The following is a 17,498-nucleotide window of genomic DNA, read 5'->3' as shown; positions in this document are numbered from 1 at the left end:
ACAAAATGGCAGGCCATACAGACCCTGAGTACAACTGTATAAAAACAGCAACCTTAAGTTTAGTCACAGTTGTCTACATTAGAACTACAGGAAGACTTGGAAGGAAACTAAGAGGCCCCTCAGTACCATTCTTTATGTTTACAGATAAGGAATGCAAGGACGTGTAATAGTTCATAACTTGTTCCTGATCACATAGCTGATTAAAGGCAAAAAAAAGAAAGAAAGAAAAAAGAGGCCGGGCGCGGTGGCTCAAGCCTGTAATCCCAGCACTTTGGGAGGCCGAGACGGGCGGATCACGAGGTCAGGAGATCGAGACCATCCTGGCTAACACTGTGAAACCCTGTCTCTACTAAAAAATACAAAAAACTAGCCGGGCGAGTTGGCGGGCGCCTGTAGTCCCAGCTACTCGGGAGGCTGAGGCAGGAGAATGGCGGGAACCCGGGAGGCAGAGCTTGCAGTGAGCTGAGATCCGGCCACTGCACTCCAGCCTGGGCGACACAGTGAGACTCCGTCTCAAAAAAAAAGAAAAAAGAACTGCTAAAAGAACTGCTAATCTAGTGAATTTCCCACATCTTCACTAATTGCTCATATGTATAAATTGTGTCTTTTCCCTGAAAATAAAGGATTGAGAGCCAAACTACAATCACATTTAAAGACATGGACTAATGACTTCACATGACATTGCAGTAGCAGTTTCAGTTGTGTTAAGAGAAACTAAAAATTAACAGGTTCTGTGCTAAGCACTGTATCATCTCATTTCTTCTGTAAAATCGCTCCATGAGGACATTAAAACACAAAGTTTGGTCACTTACTCAAGGACGACATACTTAGTAAATATAACATAACCAGGATTTGAACACATGCCATCTGCTTGTGCTCTTAACTGCTGAAACCTTCTAGTCATTTTTCTAGTCAGGTTGCATAACTTGGTGGTCCATGGTTAAGCATGGAGTTTCTACTAAGCCCAGTAGCAAGCCCAAAAGCTGTTTCTTAAAAGACCGGTTACCTGCAAAGGATGGAAATGCTTTGCTCCAAAATCCCAGGATCTACACTGCAATTATCTCCTACAGGGCCTGCCAAAGGTTCCAAACAGCATTTCAGTCTGCCACTGACATTTCAAGCACCATAAGATCTGCTGGGTCATATGGCCTGAGAGGCAGAGCAGTTTGCACAGCAGCCTGTACCTGTTGCAGAGGCGACTTTTGTTCTGGGATCTACTCAAAACTAGTAGCATTTTGGGTCACTCAGTAAACAAGCTGAAGTAGCACAGCCAAATGAGGAATTTGTCACCTCCAAAATCCAAAGAGGCCCACCAGACCTTGCTTCTCTCTTTTTGTTATAGGTGGGAACACGCCCTACACCACACCAGTGGACCCCTAGAAATTTCACTCAGGTGGAAGGACCCTGAATATTTGTTGGATTTATTTCCCGCCATCTGACAGGCAAATGTCTTACCCGTAAGTCAACAGTAGTTGTTCCTTCTTCCCACCAGGTCCAATCAGCATAACATCATCAATGTGATGGGCCAGTATGATGTCTTGTGGAAGGGAAGGACAATCAGGGTCTCTATTCGTGTGCTACAGCTGCTGTAATAGAGAACCACAAACTGAGGAGCTTACACAACAGAAGTGTACTGTCTCCATCTATGGGGTTAGAAGTCCAAGATTAAGGTGTCAAAAGGATTGGTTCCTTCAAAGGGAGTGAGGAAGAATCTGTTTCATGCCTCCCCCCTTGCTCCTGACGGTTTGCTGGAAATGTGTGACATTTCTTGGTGCTCCTCTACTTCAGTTTCACATGGCATTCTCCCTGTGTGAATGTCTGTGTTCAAATTCCTCCTGTTTACAAGGACACCAATTGTGTTGGATTAGGGGCCCAGCCTACTTCAGTATGACCTCATCTTATCTAATCACATTTTTAACTACCCTATTCCCAAATAAGGTCATACTCTGAAGTAATGAGAGCTAGGAATCCAATATACAAATTTTAGAAGACACAATTCAACTCATAACAAGATCTCTGTGATCTAAGTTATGATATAGTGTTGGAAAATTGGTATTTCCGAGGTAGGACAGTGAAGGGGTATTTCTGGCTTTGTTAGTTGAAAGAAAACTGCTTTTAGTGATCTTTACTAACAGATACTAAGACAAAGCATTCAGCAGATCAATAACTGCATGCCAGCTACTAGGGGATACGTTCTCAAGTAATGAAATGAAATATGGAACAGCAGCTGCAATTAGTCACCACTCAGTTAAGTTTATGATAATCCACGGTCATTTTCCAAGATCGATCTGTGTTCTGCACAGGCCACATAGGAGAGCTGAATGTGGATATGTCAGGAACCATCACCCCATATCCTTAAGGGCACCAATCTCTGCAGTTCCGCTGGGAATGAGGTATTGCTTTTGGCTTTACTATTACTCCAGGAAGAGGCAGCTCTAGTGGGTTTTATTTGGCCTTTCTTACCACAATAGCCCTCACTCCACAGGTCGGGGAACCAGTGTGGGGATTCTGCCACTTGCTGAGTATGTCTGTACCAGTTACACATCCTGGAACTGGCAAAGTAACCACAGGATGTTTGTGTGAACCCACTATAAGGAGGACCTGGATTAAACTTCTATTGACCACCTAACCTCAACAAGCCCCTACTGTGAATGGTGGGCCAAAATGACACTTTGAGAGTCCTGGAATTAGTGTCAGTTCAGAGTTAAGTGTTCACTAATCCATGAGAAGTCTAATTATTTCCTCTTCTCCAATCCACACTTACCCTGATAAGCCATAGGCCCCTCCCGGAAACGCTGAGAAAAAAAATTAACAGTATAAATTCTTGGCAGCACAATGGGGTCCTTCCTCAAAAGGATCCAGCCTCCCCTCATTCAAGCGGTTCTCAGTCTGTAAAACAACTCAAATCTGGGAACTGATTGAGGGACCATGACTCTTTCTTTGGTAATTAAAGTAAGGCTTCTATTCACTTGACCTAGAACTCTTCTGCTTATAGAGATCACGTCAGAATTCAGTAGACTGCCCATTGAGTTCTCTTCTAGGGACACCATGACCACCTACCCAATGCCATAGGACTCTCAAGTCCTGTTCAGATTGCTGCTTTGACTCCGCTGTCCCCCATGATGGCAACACACCCACTTAGTCTTTGGTGACCACATGGCCCCTACCATCCGGGATCCAACCATCCCTGCTACAGTTAAGGACCCCCAGTCAGTGGCAGCAGCTCCCACTGCAATCTCTGACCTGAAGAGAAGAGCAGCCCCAGAGCTCTTCATGGATGCCTCAGGAGAACCAGCAACGTCTTACAAGGTAACTACCTCAAGGGACACCATTACAGGTTCTTCAGGCAAAGCAGAGTTAATCTCCTCAAAAAGAGGTGGAAGAATTGCTTCTATTGGCAAAAAAGAGTGAGTAAAATTTAGGAGTTTAACATCCCCCACTTTATCAGGACGTTCCCATATGGCCCTATTCCAAATGTGAGGATCCCATTCCTTCCCAATCAATAACAGCAGACCAAGGTGAAGAAGGGAATTCAGTTAGCACTGTAATTCAGCCACCTACAGGATGAGATTCTGGGTTTGGTTTTCACCAACCCCAGCTCTGCAGCTACAAGAGATACCGGTTTCTTCAGGGCAGACACAGAAACTTTTCAGGTCACTTATGTGGAGCTTTAATCGGGAATTTGAAGCCTTAAGCGTGCCCTTTTTTCTTTTCTTTCCTTTTCTTTTTTTTTTTGAGACAGTCTCACTCTGCTACTCAGGTTGGAGTGCAGTAGTGCAATCTCGGCTCACTGCAACCTCCGCCTCCTGGGTTCAAGCGATTCTCCTGCCTCAGCCTCCCCAGTAGCTGGGATAATCCTTTTCTTTTCTCACTTTACCCAGCACAGTTAAAAGCAACCAGCCTATCTTATTATACTCATTAATTTGATTAAAATGTTCTAAGGTATCAAATACCTGATCATTCTGAATCTTGTCTATAAGCATGAGTGGGAGCATCCAAGTGTGATCTTGTGCGTATCTCTCTTGCCGTATCACACCATGGACGACCAGCACCCTCTTTTCCACTGGGAATACTCATGATTGCCTTTCAATCTGATCACTTAAGAAAACCAGTTCCAGAAACACTATCATCCATCCAGAAAACTCATTCTTAAGATTCTGCTCACCAGAAGCACTCTCAGCACCCAAATTTGAATCAGTCAGGGCTCTCCAGAGATACAGAATTGATAGGAAAAAATACAGAGATGTAGATAAAAACACAAATATCTTCGTCTACATATAGACAGATATAGAGATACTGGTATTTTAAGGAACTGGCGCACACAATTGTAGGGGCTGGAAACTTCAAAATGTGTAGGGTAATCTACAGACAGGAAACTCAGGCAGGAATTGATGCTGTAGTCTTCAGGAAAATACTGTCTCCTTCAGGACACCTGTTTTGGCTTTTTTAGCCTTCAATTGACTGAATGAGGTCCACCCACATTATTTAAGGTAATATCCTCTAGTTTAGGTCAACTGATTATAGATGTTAACCATGTCTTCAGAACACCATCATAGCATGAACCAAATTAGTATCTGATTAAATAACTAGGTATTATGGCTTAGCTAAGCTGACATAATAAAACTAATCATCACACACAGTATTACTCAACAAAATCTAATTTTCAACTGAAGGAAAAACCTTTTAAACAATAATATTTTATTTGTTCCAGAAAGGCCACAAAATTTTAGTAAGAACACTTTCCTGAGTGGAACAGAGGAAAAGCCCTTCATCCAAAACTATTTGGAGGAACAAAGCTTCCATGAACCACCTCTCTTCACAGAACAGTATCTTAGGAAACTATAACATTGTATCTACATTTTAAAAATAATCTCTACGTTTCAAAAATACGATCCTCAACTCTACAACAGAAATCACACTTTAAAATTATACCTCTGACAGAAGTGCTCTCACCTTCTTACAAATGGGTTGAAATAAATCCTACACGTCCTTTCCTTATCTTGGTGGAGCTCACATTCCAGCAAGATAGCATCCTTATCTCTTTATGTTCTCTCTGGACATAATAACCCAGGCATTAAGAAGTATCAAATCACTTTCTGAAAATCTACTATTTGCTAGGCAACTTCCAGTTCTGAGTGTGGCCTTCTAGCCAGCACCGTTTCATTATTAGCAGAATCTGGTCAATCAGCCGGACTGCCTGGGTCCAAATCCTGATCCCACTACTTACAAGCTGCATGATCTTGGCCAAGTTACTTAACCCTCATCTGTAAAACAAACACTCATAATTATACCACTGGGTTCAGTTAGAATTAAACGAGTGCAAATGAATAAAGCACTAAGCTCAAGTATTAGCTATTATTATTTTGAAGTCCAGAAAACCAGAGATTACTCGGGGAATAATAAGGGAAAAATAACACCAATGGTAACTTTAAAATCATTTTTATCTGGCTCATTTACTTCTTACATTAACTGCTTTCAAGAATCCTTCCTCTCTGTTCTCAAATGAATTTACACAACTTCTAGTTAAGTTTTATAAAAACTAAAAAATGTAATCTCTATATATCCCATCATCGTGGACTTTTCATAAACACATAGTTAAGGGGCTTTTGATCTAAAAAAATTTATTTGTTTTGATTTTTGAGACAGTCTCGCTCTGTCTCCCAGGCTGGAGTGCAATGATGCAATCTCGGCTCACTGCAACCTCTGCCTCCCAGGTTTAAGTGATTCTCCTGCCTCAGCCTCCTGAGTAGCTGGGATTACAGGCACGTGCCATCACGCCTGGCTAATTTTTGTATTTTTAGTAGAGACGGGGTTTCACCATGTTGGTTGGCCAGGCTGGTCTCGAACGTGATCCGCCCACCTCGGCCTCCCAAAGTGCTGGGATTACAGGAGTAAGCCGCCGCGCCCAGTGTTTAAAAACATTAAAACATGCTTTTAAAAGTCAAAATTACACTCATTTTCTGTAAAATTACAACTGTAATTATCTCAAGAAACTTAAGCATCAGGACCAGGGAATGTAATTGCCTGGTTCTAATGCTTGGATATTGTCAGGCCTCTGAGCCCAAGCCAAGCCATCGCATCCTCTGTGACTTGCACATATACGCCCAGATGGCCTGAAGTAACTGAAGAATCACAAAAGAAGTGCAAATGCCCTGCCTCGCCTTAACTGATGACATTCCACCACAAAAGAAGTGAAAATGGCCGGTCCTTACCTTAAGCGATATTATCTTGTGAAATTCCTTTTCCTGGCTCATCCTGGCTCTAAAAGCTCCTCCACTGAGCACCTTGTGACCCCCACTCCTGCCTGCCAAAGAACAACCCCCCTTTGACTGTAATTTTCCTTTACCTAGCCAAATCCTATAAAACGGCCCCACCCTTATCTCCCTTCGCTGACTCTTTTCGGACTCAGCCTGCCTGCACCCAGGTGATTAAAAAGCTTTATTGCTCACACAAAGCCTGTCTGGTGGTCTCTTCACACGGACACGCATGACAGGTATGCCTATAATGTATTCGATCTTCAAGACCTTCACCTTTGCAATTGTCAATATTCATGAAATGAGATTCTCAACTTAGCTCATTTCATATAATAATACAAGCAGTCATCTGAAATTGATGGCTCATCCCTATTTGTGAAAAACAGGCCTCATTCTTGGTTCAAAGTTTGTAAGGGGTCAACAACCTCAGATGCGCTAATGCCCACAATTTAGAAGTGATTACATTGGAAACTACAACGCTGCAAATGTTGCCTTCCCCAAAGCCAGGTCCATTCATTAATATATCTGTGCCTACTGACAAGAAGGCAGGCTGGTAAAGCACATTTTCAAAGCTGTTTTAAAGGGATCAATTTTGGTAAACAGTAATTCAAGACGGATTGTAAATCTGATCAGTTTTACACCCTTGGAAGGTGGGGACTTGACGCACGTTAACATGTACACGCATCAATAATCCACAGGTAGTTCTGACCCTGATCTCAGGTCGAAAGTCCTCAACTATGGAGCTTTCGAGTTTCAGTACAGTAGGCGCTTTCACTTCCCAGTAGAAATCTGGGGTGATGGCCAAAAAAAGTGTGTTGTCTCCCCCAAACCACACCATGCCAAGTTCAGCCAACGCAGAGTAATGCACCCTTAGGTATTTGTCAAGAAGAGGTACAGGCTGTCCCTTTTCTCAGCACCTAACGGGTAAGCATGGCCTCTTGTGGCTTCCCAAATACGGCGGTAAGGACCAATCTGCTGGTTCCTAATAAGAAATTGCTAATTTTTAAAACCACTCCGACCGCGGGCGCTTCCAGACCCCTCCTCAACCGGCTTCCGAGGAAGGAAAAAGACGGTGAAGGGTTACAGCAGAGCAGGCAGAAAAACAGTCCCAAAGCAAGATTTGCCAGGACACTGGCTCAACCCGGAAGGGCGGGGGAGCCTCTCTCGGCCTGGGGCGGTGGGGTCGGCGAGTGTGGAAGACCCCAGTCTGGCGGTCGTACACTGCCGCAGCCCGAAGAGCGGCGCGCGCACAGCAGTTGCCGGGTTCGCGCCGCGAGTCAGCGCCCGGACACACGCCCAGGGTTGAAGGTGCCCTCTAGACCCCTCCCGCTGCCCCCAGAGGCCTGGGGCCCATGCTACCTCTTAGGACGCTGGGGCCGTCGCCGCCGCTTCCCGCCGCGCAGGCCGGACCACAGCTCCTCGAATGCCAAGGCAGTGTTACTCAGCAGAGTACCCCGACCGAGTGTGGGTCCGGGTGCCGGAACCCGCGGGACTCGGCCGGACGCTAGCGCCCTACCGCCTCCGGCCCGCCAGCCGCGCCCACTAGCAATGTGCTCGCGACCGCCCGTGCCCTCTCAGCGAAGCCTCCGCGTGCCGCGCGCGGCACGTCGGGACTCGTAGTTCCGGCGCGGAGGACTTGCGTCGCGGCGCTCGCTCCTGAGCGGCGCCACGTGACTCTCGCACCTCCGGAAGTGATGTAACCAGACACGCGTGGCGCGGGCCGCCGTTTCCGCAAACAGAATCGCGTTTGGTGTGCTGGTGAGTGTGACGGCTGGAACTCCGGCCCTTCCTTTCTTTGTGTTTATTCCTCGGCTGCCGTGGAGGGGTGGAAGTGGCGCTCCCACTCCTGACATGGGCTCACTTCGCATTAGCCCTGTGCTTCACGGGCCGCGGCGTGCGTCTGTTGCCTTGTGTCCTCAGTCCCAAGCAAAATGGGAACTGCTTGGGGTGGGCGGGCGCTGTTGCTCCTCCAGACGGAGCGATCCCGGGTGGGAGAAGAAGCCGGAAGAGCTGCTCTAGCTCGCGCCCCAGGGCCGTGCTGGGGAGGTGCGTGGGGTCCTCAGGTCTGTCTTGAGCGGCGCCTCGGAAACCTGAACCAGAGGTTGAGTCACAGGCCGCGCGAATGACGGAGGGGTGAACTTGCCTGGAAGAGTCCCGTCTCGCCTCGCTGCGTCCTCTCGGGCCCGTAGTAGAGGGTCAAGCGGCTGGCTTGGGGCTTAAGAGCTTATCCCGCTTGGGCTTTATCCTGGCGGCCCTGCCGGCCTGCTCGGTCGCACCCCGAGGAACTGAAATGACGCAGAGACTTAGCTTGCTCCGGAGGCGTGACTGGAAAGCCAGGTCGAAACGTCCGTGTCGCGTATCCATCTCGATGTCAGTCGACCACCTCTGGAAGGTTTCTCCTCTAGGATTCTGAGGGACAGCTGTCTTTCTTTTGGCGTGTTCTCATTATTCCACTTTGTGTTTGGTTTTTTCCCCCCCCCCCCCACCCCACCGTTTGTTAAATTGATACATAGAAGTTGCGCATATTTGGAGGTGTAGGTGATATTTTGATACATGCATACAATGTGTAACGACCAAATCAGGGCAATTGGGATATTTGTCGTCTCAAACATTGATGTTTTCTCTATGTTGGGAACATTCCAATTTTGTTTAGCTATTTTGAACTACACAATGAGTTACTGTTAACTGTCCACCCCACTGCACTATCAGGCACTAGATTTTATTTCTTCTGGGGTGTTTTTGTACCCATTAACCAGTTTCTCTTCTTCATCCCCGTCTTCCTGCTACCCTTCCCAGTCTGTGGTAACCACTAATTCACTCTTTACCTCCACAGTTTTAGCTCCCACTTGAGTGACAACATGATACTGTCTTCATGCGCCTGACTTATTTCACTTAACGTAATGACATCCGGATTAATCCATGTTGTTGCAAATGACAGGATTTCATTCTTTTTAATGACTCATATTCCATTGTGTATATGTGCTACGTAATCTTTATTCATCTGTTGATGGACGCTTAGGTTGATTCCATATCTTGACTATTGTGAATAAACTTGAGACTGCAGATATTTCTTGGATATACTGATACGAAGTCTTTCTGATAAAAGCCGTTTTAACCGAGATGAGATGGTATCTCATTGTGGTTTCGACTTGCATTTCCCTGGTATTACTGATATTGAGCATTTTTTACATATACACGTGTTGGCCATTTGTGTGTCTTTTAGGAAACGTCTCTTCAGATCTTTTGCCCATTTGTAGTAGGATTGCTTCTTTTTTTTGCTGTTGAGCTGAGTTTCTTCTACATTCTGGTTGTGACTCCGCTGTGAGATGAATGGTTTTGCAGATACTTTCTCCCTTTGTGCAGGTTATCTCTTCACTCTTGTTTCCTTTGCTGTGCAGAAGTTTTTAGCTTGATATAATCCCATTTGTATGTTTTTGCCTTTGTTGCCTGTGCTTTTGAGGTCTTACCACAAAAATCTTTGCCCAGACCAGTGTCTTAAAGCATTTCCACAATGTTTTCTTCAAGTAATTTCATACTTGCGGATTTTAAATTTAAGTTGTCAGTCCATTTTGATTTGATTTTTGCATATGGTGAGAGAGAGTGGTCTACATTTCCCGGCACCATTTTTTGAAGACACTGTTTGCTGTGTACGTTCTTGGCACGTTTGTTGAAAACAAGTTGGCTGTAAACATGATGCTTGGTTTTAAACATTCTTACTCATTTTTGTGGTCATCTGGAATGCTGTGTCATTTCTTCTGACCTAATTGATTATGTTTTTATGATGTCACATCTGTGATACCATAAAAGTAAGTGACATAAGTAAAATTCATGCTTAAATCTCGATACTAATTTTAGGTAATAATTATAGCTAAAGATAAGTCACATTGCTTTATTTGAATTTAAAGCCAATTCCCATTAAGAAATCAATGGCAGAGGAGGAGAACTTGGAATTTGACAAGTTGGCAGCCAGTTTTTCTAGATAATCATTTTAAGTATTTGTTCTGAAAATTACTTTTTTGATTTGTTGTTGTTGTTGTTCTCTCATTCAGTTCTATTTGGTACCACTTGGTATTTTGTTACCTCAAGTGGTGGGTCACGAAAGCTAATAACCCTTGAAATCCTTACCCATTCATAGTGACTTGTTACCCATTCCTTTAAGCAACTTAATTTCTTATTCTTTTTCATTATCCAAAAGGCTTATTTATTTATTCATTTATTTATATTTAGCACAACAAAAACACTTCCTTCATGAAAAGCTTTTTTTTTTTTTTTTTTTAAGTGGGGTCTCACTTTGTTACCTAGGCTGTAGTGCAGTGGCGCAATCACAGCTCGCTGCAGCCTGGACCTCCTAGGCTCAGGTCATTCTCCTACTTCAGCCTCCTGAGTAACTGGGACTAAGGCATGTGCTACCATGCCAGCTATTTTTTTGTAGAGACGGGATTTTGCCATGTTGCCCAAGCTGGTCTCGAACTCCAGAGCTCAATCTGCCCACCTCAGTCCCCCAAAGTGGTGGGATTACAGGTGTGAGCCTCTTGTGCCGAACAAAAGCTTAACATTTTAATAGTGGTATGTAAGCTATAAACATCTTGAAAACATAATTTACATTGAGCTTCTCTGTAGTAGGAGGTCACTAAGTTTGTTGAATGACTTAATAAATGAACCACCATAATTCTTACCCAATAGATAGTTCAGTTATTTCTCTCTCTTTCCCGTCTTAACATAGGTCTAAGAACATATTTGAAAGAGACTTAATGGTCATCAAACTGCAGTCTGAGTCCTGAAACTTGTCTAAAGTCATTTCTTCTCTCTTCACTTTCTACCTAATTGGAACACCCATTATGAAATATGATTTCAGAAGTTCTTGCTGTAGAACCCCAAACTTTTTCTGTTCTTGATGCCCTTAGTGTCCGTAGGCCAAAAGAAATGTGACAGTTCCATTTATTAAGTAGTTTACCCCAAAGAATTTGAAAGTATTTGTGGTCTAACAACTTTATGTCTGTTTAAAAAATTAATGCACATAAATTGGGGAGAAAGGTAATGTTTGTGTTTTATTGTTAATTAATTGCAATCCCTTGCTAACAGGATGTGTGAACCTGTTGGGTACTGTACAACTTCAAGCCTCGAAATCAGATAGGCACTGCCAACCTCATTTCCTGTTTCACCTTGATTTTCTGTAATACCAAAATCTCAGCTTCACAAAGTCATTGAAAGGTATGTAGTGCAATCTATTCAGTTGGAACTGTGCTGTACTTAAAGCTGGTAGTTTCTGTGATATCTTCCACGTTACGTCCTGTGGTGCCTGTTTGTTATGGTACCAACCATGCAGTTTGGGAACCAGAGTTATAGAGTAAGGGTCAGAACTGAAATGGAGCTAGTGCATGTGTATCCCCACTTCATTCGTCAGCTTTAATGCCAACAGTGACTTTTATGAGTAAGATTATAGAATTATGGCGGGATTATACTTAGTATTACCATATTCAGAAATTCATACATAATATCAATTAACATTTTTTAATATTCTCTCTACAATGGGATTTTTTTAAACTCCTAGTTGATCAAATTCTAGTTAAAATTATTTTAGGCCGGGCGCAGTGGCTTACGCCTGTAATCCCAGCATTTTGGAAGGCCGAGGCAGGCGGATCACCTGGGGTCAGGAATTAGAGACCAGCCTGCCCAACATGACGAAACCGCGTCTCTACTAAACACAAAAAATTAGCCGGGCCTGTTGGCAGGTGCCTGTAATCCTAGCTACTCGGGAGGCTGTGGCAGGAGAATCACTTGAACCCCGGAGGCAGAGCTTGCAGTGAGCCGAGATCACGCCATTGCTCTCCAGCCTGGGTGACAAAAGTGAAACTGTCTCAAAAAAAAAAAAAATTGTTTTAAAGTCTTAATGTTTACAAGTAATACCAATTTTTTGTCATTCTAGTGTTGGTTCATGAAGTTTTACCATCAATTCAAGCAATCATAAATGGCAAATTCTACAAAAGCAGAGGAATATGAAAAGATGTCTCTTGAACAGGCAAAAGCGTCAGTGAATTCTGAAACAGAGTCTTCATTCGATATTAATGAAAACACAACGGCTTCTGGGACTGGGCTTTCTGAAAAGACTTCTGTCTGTAGACAAGTAGACACAGCAAGAAAGAGAAAAGAGTTTGAAGATGATCTTGTAAAGGAAAGTTCTAGTTGTGGGGAAGACACTCCATCCAAGAAGAGAAAACTTGATCCCGAAATTGTCCCAGAGGAAAAAGATTGTGGTGATGATGAAGGCAATTCAAAGAAAAGAAAAAGAGAAACTGAGGATGTTTCAAAAGATGAATATTCTACTGGAGATGGCCCTCAAAATAAGAGAGAAGTAGCACTTGAGGATGTTCCTGAAAAGCAGAAAGTATGTTCATTGTATTTTCTTTTACTCAGAATATGTAAGTCTGAAATGTGGAACACCTGTGCAGTCATACTGATCTTTTTACATAATCTTAATAGCTTCAGAATGTTCTGTTTTTAATAGATATGGTCTTAAGACAAAGTAGGCTTTTAACTCTTATGATTTCTGTTAAGGTGAAACGTCTCCTGCTAATGAGACAGATTTTTTAGTTTTTGTTTGTTTTTATTTTGTAATGAGATAATCTTTATCTTATTTTAGAATCTTATTTAACTAGAAACTTTTTTTTCCCCCCGAGACGGAGTCTTGCACCATCGCCCAGGCTGGAGTGTGATGGTGTGATCGAAGCTCACTGCAGCCACAACCTCCTGGGCATTAGCAGTCCTCGCCCGTAACTAGAGACTCGAAAGCTACTTTGCTCTTTGTTGGTGTTTTTAAAAAGACTGGAGTATGAGATCCCAGTGATTTACCTATTTTCCTTTTTTATTAGATGTTCGGCTCCAGTTTTTTTGTCAGAAGTTATCACTTAAAAAGGGATAACTTTTAAAATTATACCTAGCTTTACATCCCTTTATTAATGTAATTCCTTAAACTGTTTTCAACTTACTAATGTATTTTACATACCGTTTTAGTTAAGTGAATACAAATGCCTAATATGTGGAAAAGATACTACAGAGCAAGTTGTTTTCATCTGAAAGTACCACATTAGAAAGGAATTTGAGGCAGAATTTGGAGTTAGAGGAAAAAAGTACTTTAATGAGTAAATAAAATTCTGCTATTGGCCCTTATGAGGAAAGTGACTGATAGTGAAGCTTTTGTCATTAATGGAATGTGAATTCTTTTAACAGAAGGGAGTTGTTTGTTTGTTTGTTTTGGAGACAGAATCTCGCTCTGTCTCCCAGGCTAGTGTGCAATGGTGCAAACTCAGCTCACTGCAATCTCCACCTCCTGGGACCTCCACCTCCTGGGTTCAAGTAATTCTCCTGCCTCAGCCTCCCGAGTAGCTGTGACTATAGGCGCCCACCACCATGCCCGGCTAATTTTGTATTTTTAGTAGAGAGGGGATTTCACCATATTGGCCAGGCTGGTCTTGAACTCCTTGTCATGCGCATCCATGTGAAGAGACCACCAGACAGGCTTTGTGTGAGCAATAAAGCTTTTTAATCACCTGGGTGCAGGCAGGCTGAGTCCGAAAAGAGTCAGGGAAGAGAGATAAGGGTGGGGCCGTTTTATAGGATTTGGCTAGGTAAAGGAAAATTACAGTCAAAGGGGGATTGTTCTGTGGCGGGCAGGAGTGGGAGTCACAAGGTGCTCAGTGGGGGAGCTTTTAGAGCCAGGATGAGCCAGGAAAAGGAATTTCACAAGATAATATCATCGCTTAAGGCAAGGACCAGCCGTTTTCACTTCTTTTGTTGTGGAATGTCATCAGTTAAGGCGAGGCAGGGCATTTGCACTTCTTTTGTGATTCTTCAGTTACTTCAGGCCATCTGGGCGTATATGTGCAAGTCACAGAGGATGCGATGGCTTGGCTTGGGCTCAGAGGCCTGACACTCCTGACCTTGTGATCTGCCTGCCTCAGCCTCCCGAAGTGCTGGGATTACGAGCGCGAGTCGTTGCACCCGGCTGGGAGCTTGTATTTTAAACATAGTTTTCAAACTTTCACTAGCCCAGAACCCCTTTTTCAAGTGAAAATCTTACACTTAAACCTGTTATGTAAAATAGGTCAAGGATTTGCTGAAACGCCTTTCAGCACGTCAGTGGGATTCAGCACTGTGGCTGGAAAGGGAGGTGGGAGGATCTGAAGCCCTTCGCCTATCATGGCATTTTTACAGGATTTCTAGGGCCTCAGGAAGCACAAATTGAAAACTGTTGTGTTACATATAACATATATAATAGCGTTATTATAGAAATCACTGACACTGCATATTGCCTACTGAATTCTAATCCCTTTTTTTTTTTTTTTTTTTTTTTTTTTTTTTTTGAGACAGTCTTGCTCTGTTGCCCACGCTGGAGTGCAGTGGCCCGATCTTGGCTCACCGCAATCTCCACCTCCTGGGTTCAAGCGATTCTCCTGCCTCAGCCTCCCGGGTAGCTGGAATTACAGGTGTGCACCACCACGCCCAGCTAATTTTTGTATTTTTAGTAGAGATGGGGTTTCACCATGTTGGCCAGGCTGGTCTCAAACTCCTGACTTCAAGTCCTCCCACCTGGGCCTCCCAAAGTGCTGGGATTACAGGCGTGAGCCACTTCTCCCAGCCCTAATCTCTTTATATACATTATCTTATTTAATTTTCACAACAGTTTTATAAAAATAATGTAATTATAGCTTATTCCTAATTTATTCTCTTGTAGAAACACCAAACATTGACTGTCATTTATCGAACTGAATAATCAGAACTCTGGAAGAGTACTGGGCTTATTAAGACATTGACACTAAAATTATACAGATGAAATATCACAATGAAAATTTTAAACCTAGAGATGTTTTTCAGAATAGGGTGATATGGTTTGGGTGTGTCCTCACCGAGCTCTCATCTTGAATTGTAGCTCTCAGAATTCCCACGTGTGGGAGGGACCTGGTGTGAGATCATTGAATCAGTAAGGTGGTCCCCCAGCAGTATGGTGGTTCCCCCAGCAGTAAGGCGGTCCCCAGCAGTATGGTGGTTCCCCAGCAGTACGGCGGTCCCCAGCAGTACAGCGGTCCCCCAGCAGTACGGCGGTCCCCCCAGCAGTACGGCGGTCCCCCATACTGTTCTCATGGTAATGAAGATGTCTCACAAGAGCTGATGGTTTGATACGGGGTTTCCCCTTTCACTTGGCTCTCGTTCGCTCTTGCCTGCTGCCATGTAAGACCTGCCTTTCACCTTCCACCCTGATTGTGGGGCCTCCCCAGCCACGTGGAACTGTGAGTCCGTGAAGCCTCTTTTTCTTTATATATTACCCAGCCTCAGGTATGTCTTTATCAGCAGCATGAAAACGGACTAATACACAAGGAGTCAGAAAACAAATCTTAGGTCTAATGATAATTAGTGAGACTTCTGTGGTTAATTGCCATTGTTTAGTGAAGTTTACCAATTCTAATATTTTATCCATTCCCAGGTGAAATGTTCTGAGGCTGATTTTTACCACGTTCTGATCCTTGATTTTTTTCTATTCTGTTTTATTTTCAGAATCTGGAAGAAGGACACAGCTCAGCAGTGGCTGCCCATTACAATGAACTTCAGGAAGTTGGTTTGGAGAAGCGTAGTCAAAGTCGTATTTTTTACCTAAGAAACTTTAATAATTGGATGAAAAGTGTTCTCATTGGTAGGGTTGTTTTTTGCTGTTAGCTTGCCATTTTTCATTTTAGCTTATGTTTCCTTTTTTCTCCCCACCGGTTTAACCAACACCAAGCTACTGAGTCTTTAATTCCTGTTCATTTAATTATCAAACCTTGACTTTATCAAGCTAGAGCCAAGACTTAGGTCTTGAAGACAAATTCTTCTAATATTTGCTTGGGGTTGACTGTAAGATTTTAATGAGTGTTTAGTTGATTATGTTAACCAGGCTTTCAGAAGGCAATATGTTTCTTTAATGCACAGAATTACGGTTACCTAGCACTATTAAGTAATGATTCTGTTTCACCCTAATAGTTTTGGAGCAACTGCATATTGTTGGTTAAACATTCAGGTTTCATCAAGTCAAGAAATAGGCAGTGTCTTGATTTGTTTAGGCCTTCAATTAGTTGATAAAGATCATGTGTATTACATTGAGGACAGATAAAGACGTTCAACTTTTTTGAGCCAACATTTTATCTGTGGAATGAAAGTGAGCAGAGAAAATATGATTCAGAATACAATTCTTGTCAGCACCATAAGATAGGGTAAAAAAAGGGATATAATTATTGCTCTGTATATTTAGTGCATTGAGTAGTCAGACTCTTAGATAAATTTAGAGAACTTTAAAAAGTAGTTTGTTTTAAAATTTTTCGTAATATTTTTTTCAAGCCAGTCGAAGAAGAAATGAGGATGCTTTCTTAATAATGCTAGAAAGAGTAAAGTGCGAATTACGGGTACTTCGTACTAGTTTTGATGATAATTTACTAATTTTCAAAGATAAATTACCTATTCTGAGAAGTATTAGTAGGAACTAACTAGGCTTATTTTGAACACATTTTAGTATTTTGTGTATCACTTGTTTTTAACATTCATGTTTTGTTAAAAAATATTTATTTGACTCTGCCATGTGTCAGCTTGGGCTAAATGAGTGTTCATTGTTTTTTTTTTTTTTTTTTTTTTAAGATTAATGTAATGGCATTTTCAGTCTCTACTCATAAGGTTCTGTCTCTACCCCAATCCTCATTTCTTTTCAGCCTTTCTCTTCCTTCATTATCCTCAATGATGCAGATAACTTACTGGATTTTTTATGAATTCTTATTTAGTCATTTATTTTTTACCGAATAACTTTTTCGAGTCCATGTTTTCCACATTGTAACATGTATTATTTCTATAATCAGAAAAGAGGTTTTTTTTTTTAAAGGACTGAAGTCAGAGTTGGCAAAATTGTCTCTCAGCAAATACAGGGTATTCTTTCCTTCTTCAACTGTTCTAGCAACTGTCTTGATGTGTGCTTTGCACGTGTCTTTAATGTCCTAATGCAATCAGTGTGATCTGTTCCAAGCTTTCTCTCTGACTTTTTCCTTTCTCAACACCCATTCTTTGTCACTCATTTTCTCTTTCTTCTTGGTGCTTGTGGCTTGGTAAGCAAACAGTTGAGTACAGTTCTTGAATGTGATAGAGGCTTTTTCTTGAATGTGATAAAGGCTTTTCTTGAATGTGGTAAAGGCTTTTCTTGAATGTGGTAAAGGCTTTTCTTGAATGTGGTAA

The 17,498-nt window shown here is 42.7% G+C and overlaps 2 protein-coding genes across 10 annotated transcripts in view; one reads left to right on the top strand and one right to left on the bottom strand.

Annotated features, from left to right (window-relative positions):
* MIMS1 (mitochondrial inner membrane scaffold 1) overlaps positions 1 to 7,865 on the bottom strand; it is a 59,519-nt gene extending 51,654 nt beyond the window's left edge. For 6 of the 9 annotated variants that reach the window (XM_017877461.1, XM_017877464.1, XM_017877462.1 and 3 more), the window contains exons 1-2: positions 7,614 to 7,856; positions 1,456 to 1,586 (exon numbers count right to left, since the gene is read on the bottom strand). The gene's annotated coding sequence lies outside the window, so the exon portion shown is untranslated. Of the gene's footprint in view, positions 1 to 1,455; positions 1,587 to 7,613 lie in introns of all 9 variants that reach the window. The other 3 variants (XM_017877467.1, XM_017877468.1, XM_017877469.1) reach the window with 3 other exon arrangements.
* Positions 7,866 to 7,925: 60 nt separating this feature from the next.
* Positions 7,926 to 17,498, top strand: part of RNMT (RNA guanine-7 methyltransferase) — a 38,060-nt gene continuing 28,487 nt past the window's right edge. The window contains 4 exon segments of the mRNA XM_017877493.1: positions 7,926 to 8,012; positions 11,337 to 11,465; positions 12,181 to 12,639; positions 15,804 to 15,939. Of these exon segments, the coding sequence (XP_017732982.1) occupies positions 12,223 to 12,639; positions 15,804 to 15,939 (553 nt within the window). The 5' untranslated portion in view covers positions 7,926 to 8,012; positions 11,337 to 11,465; positions 12,181 to 12,222.

This window comes from Rhinopithecus bieti, unplaced genomic scaffold, assembly GCF_001698545.2.
Source record: "Rhinopithecus bieti isolate Rb0 unplaced genomic scaffold, ASM169854v2 scaffold_11273, whole genome shotgun sequence".
Classification (NCBI taxonomy): domain Eukaryota; kingdom Metazoa; phylum Chordata; class Mammalia; order Primates; family Cercopithecidae; genus Rhinopithecus; species Rhinopithecus bieti.
The sequence above is the reverse complement of the archived record's forward strand: the minus strand, read 5'-3'. Positions and strand labels throughout refer to the sequence as shown.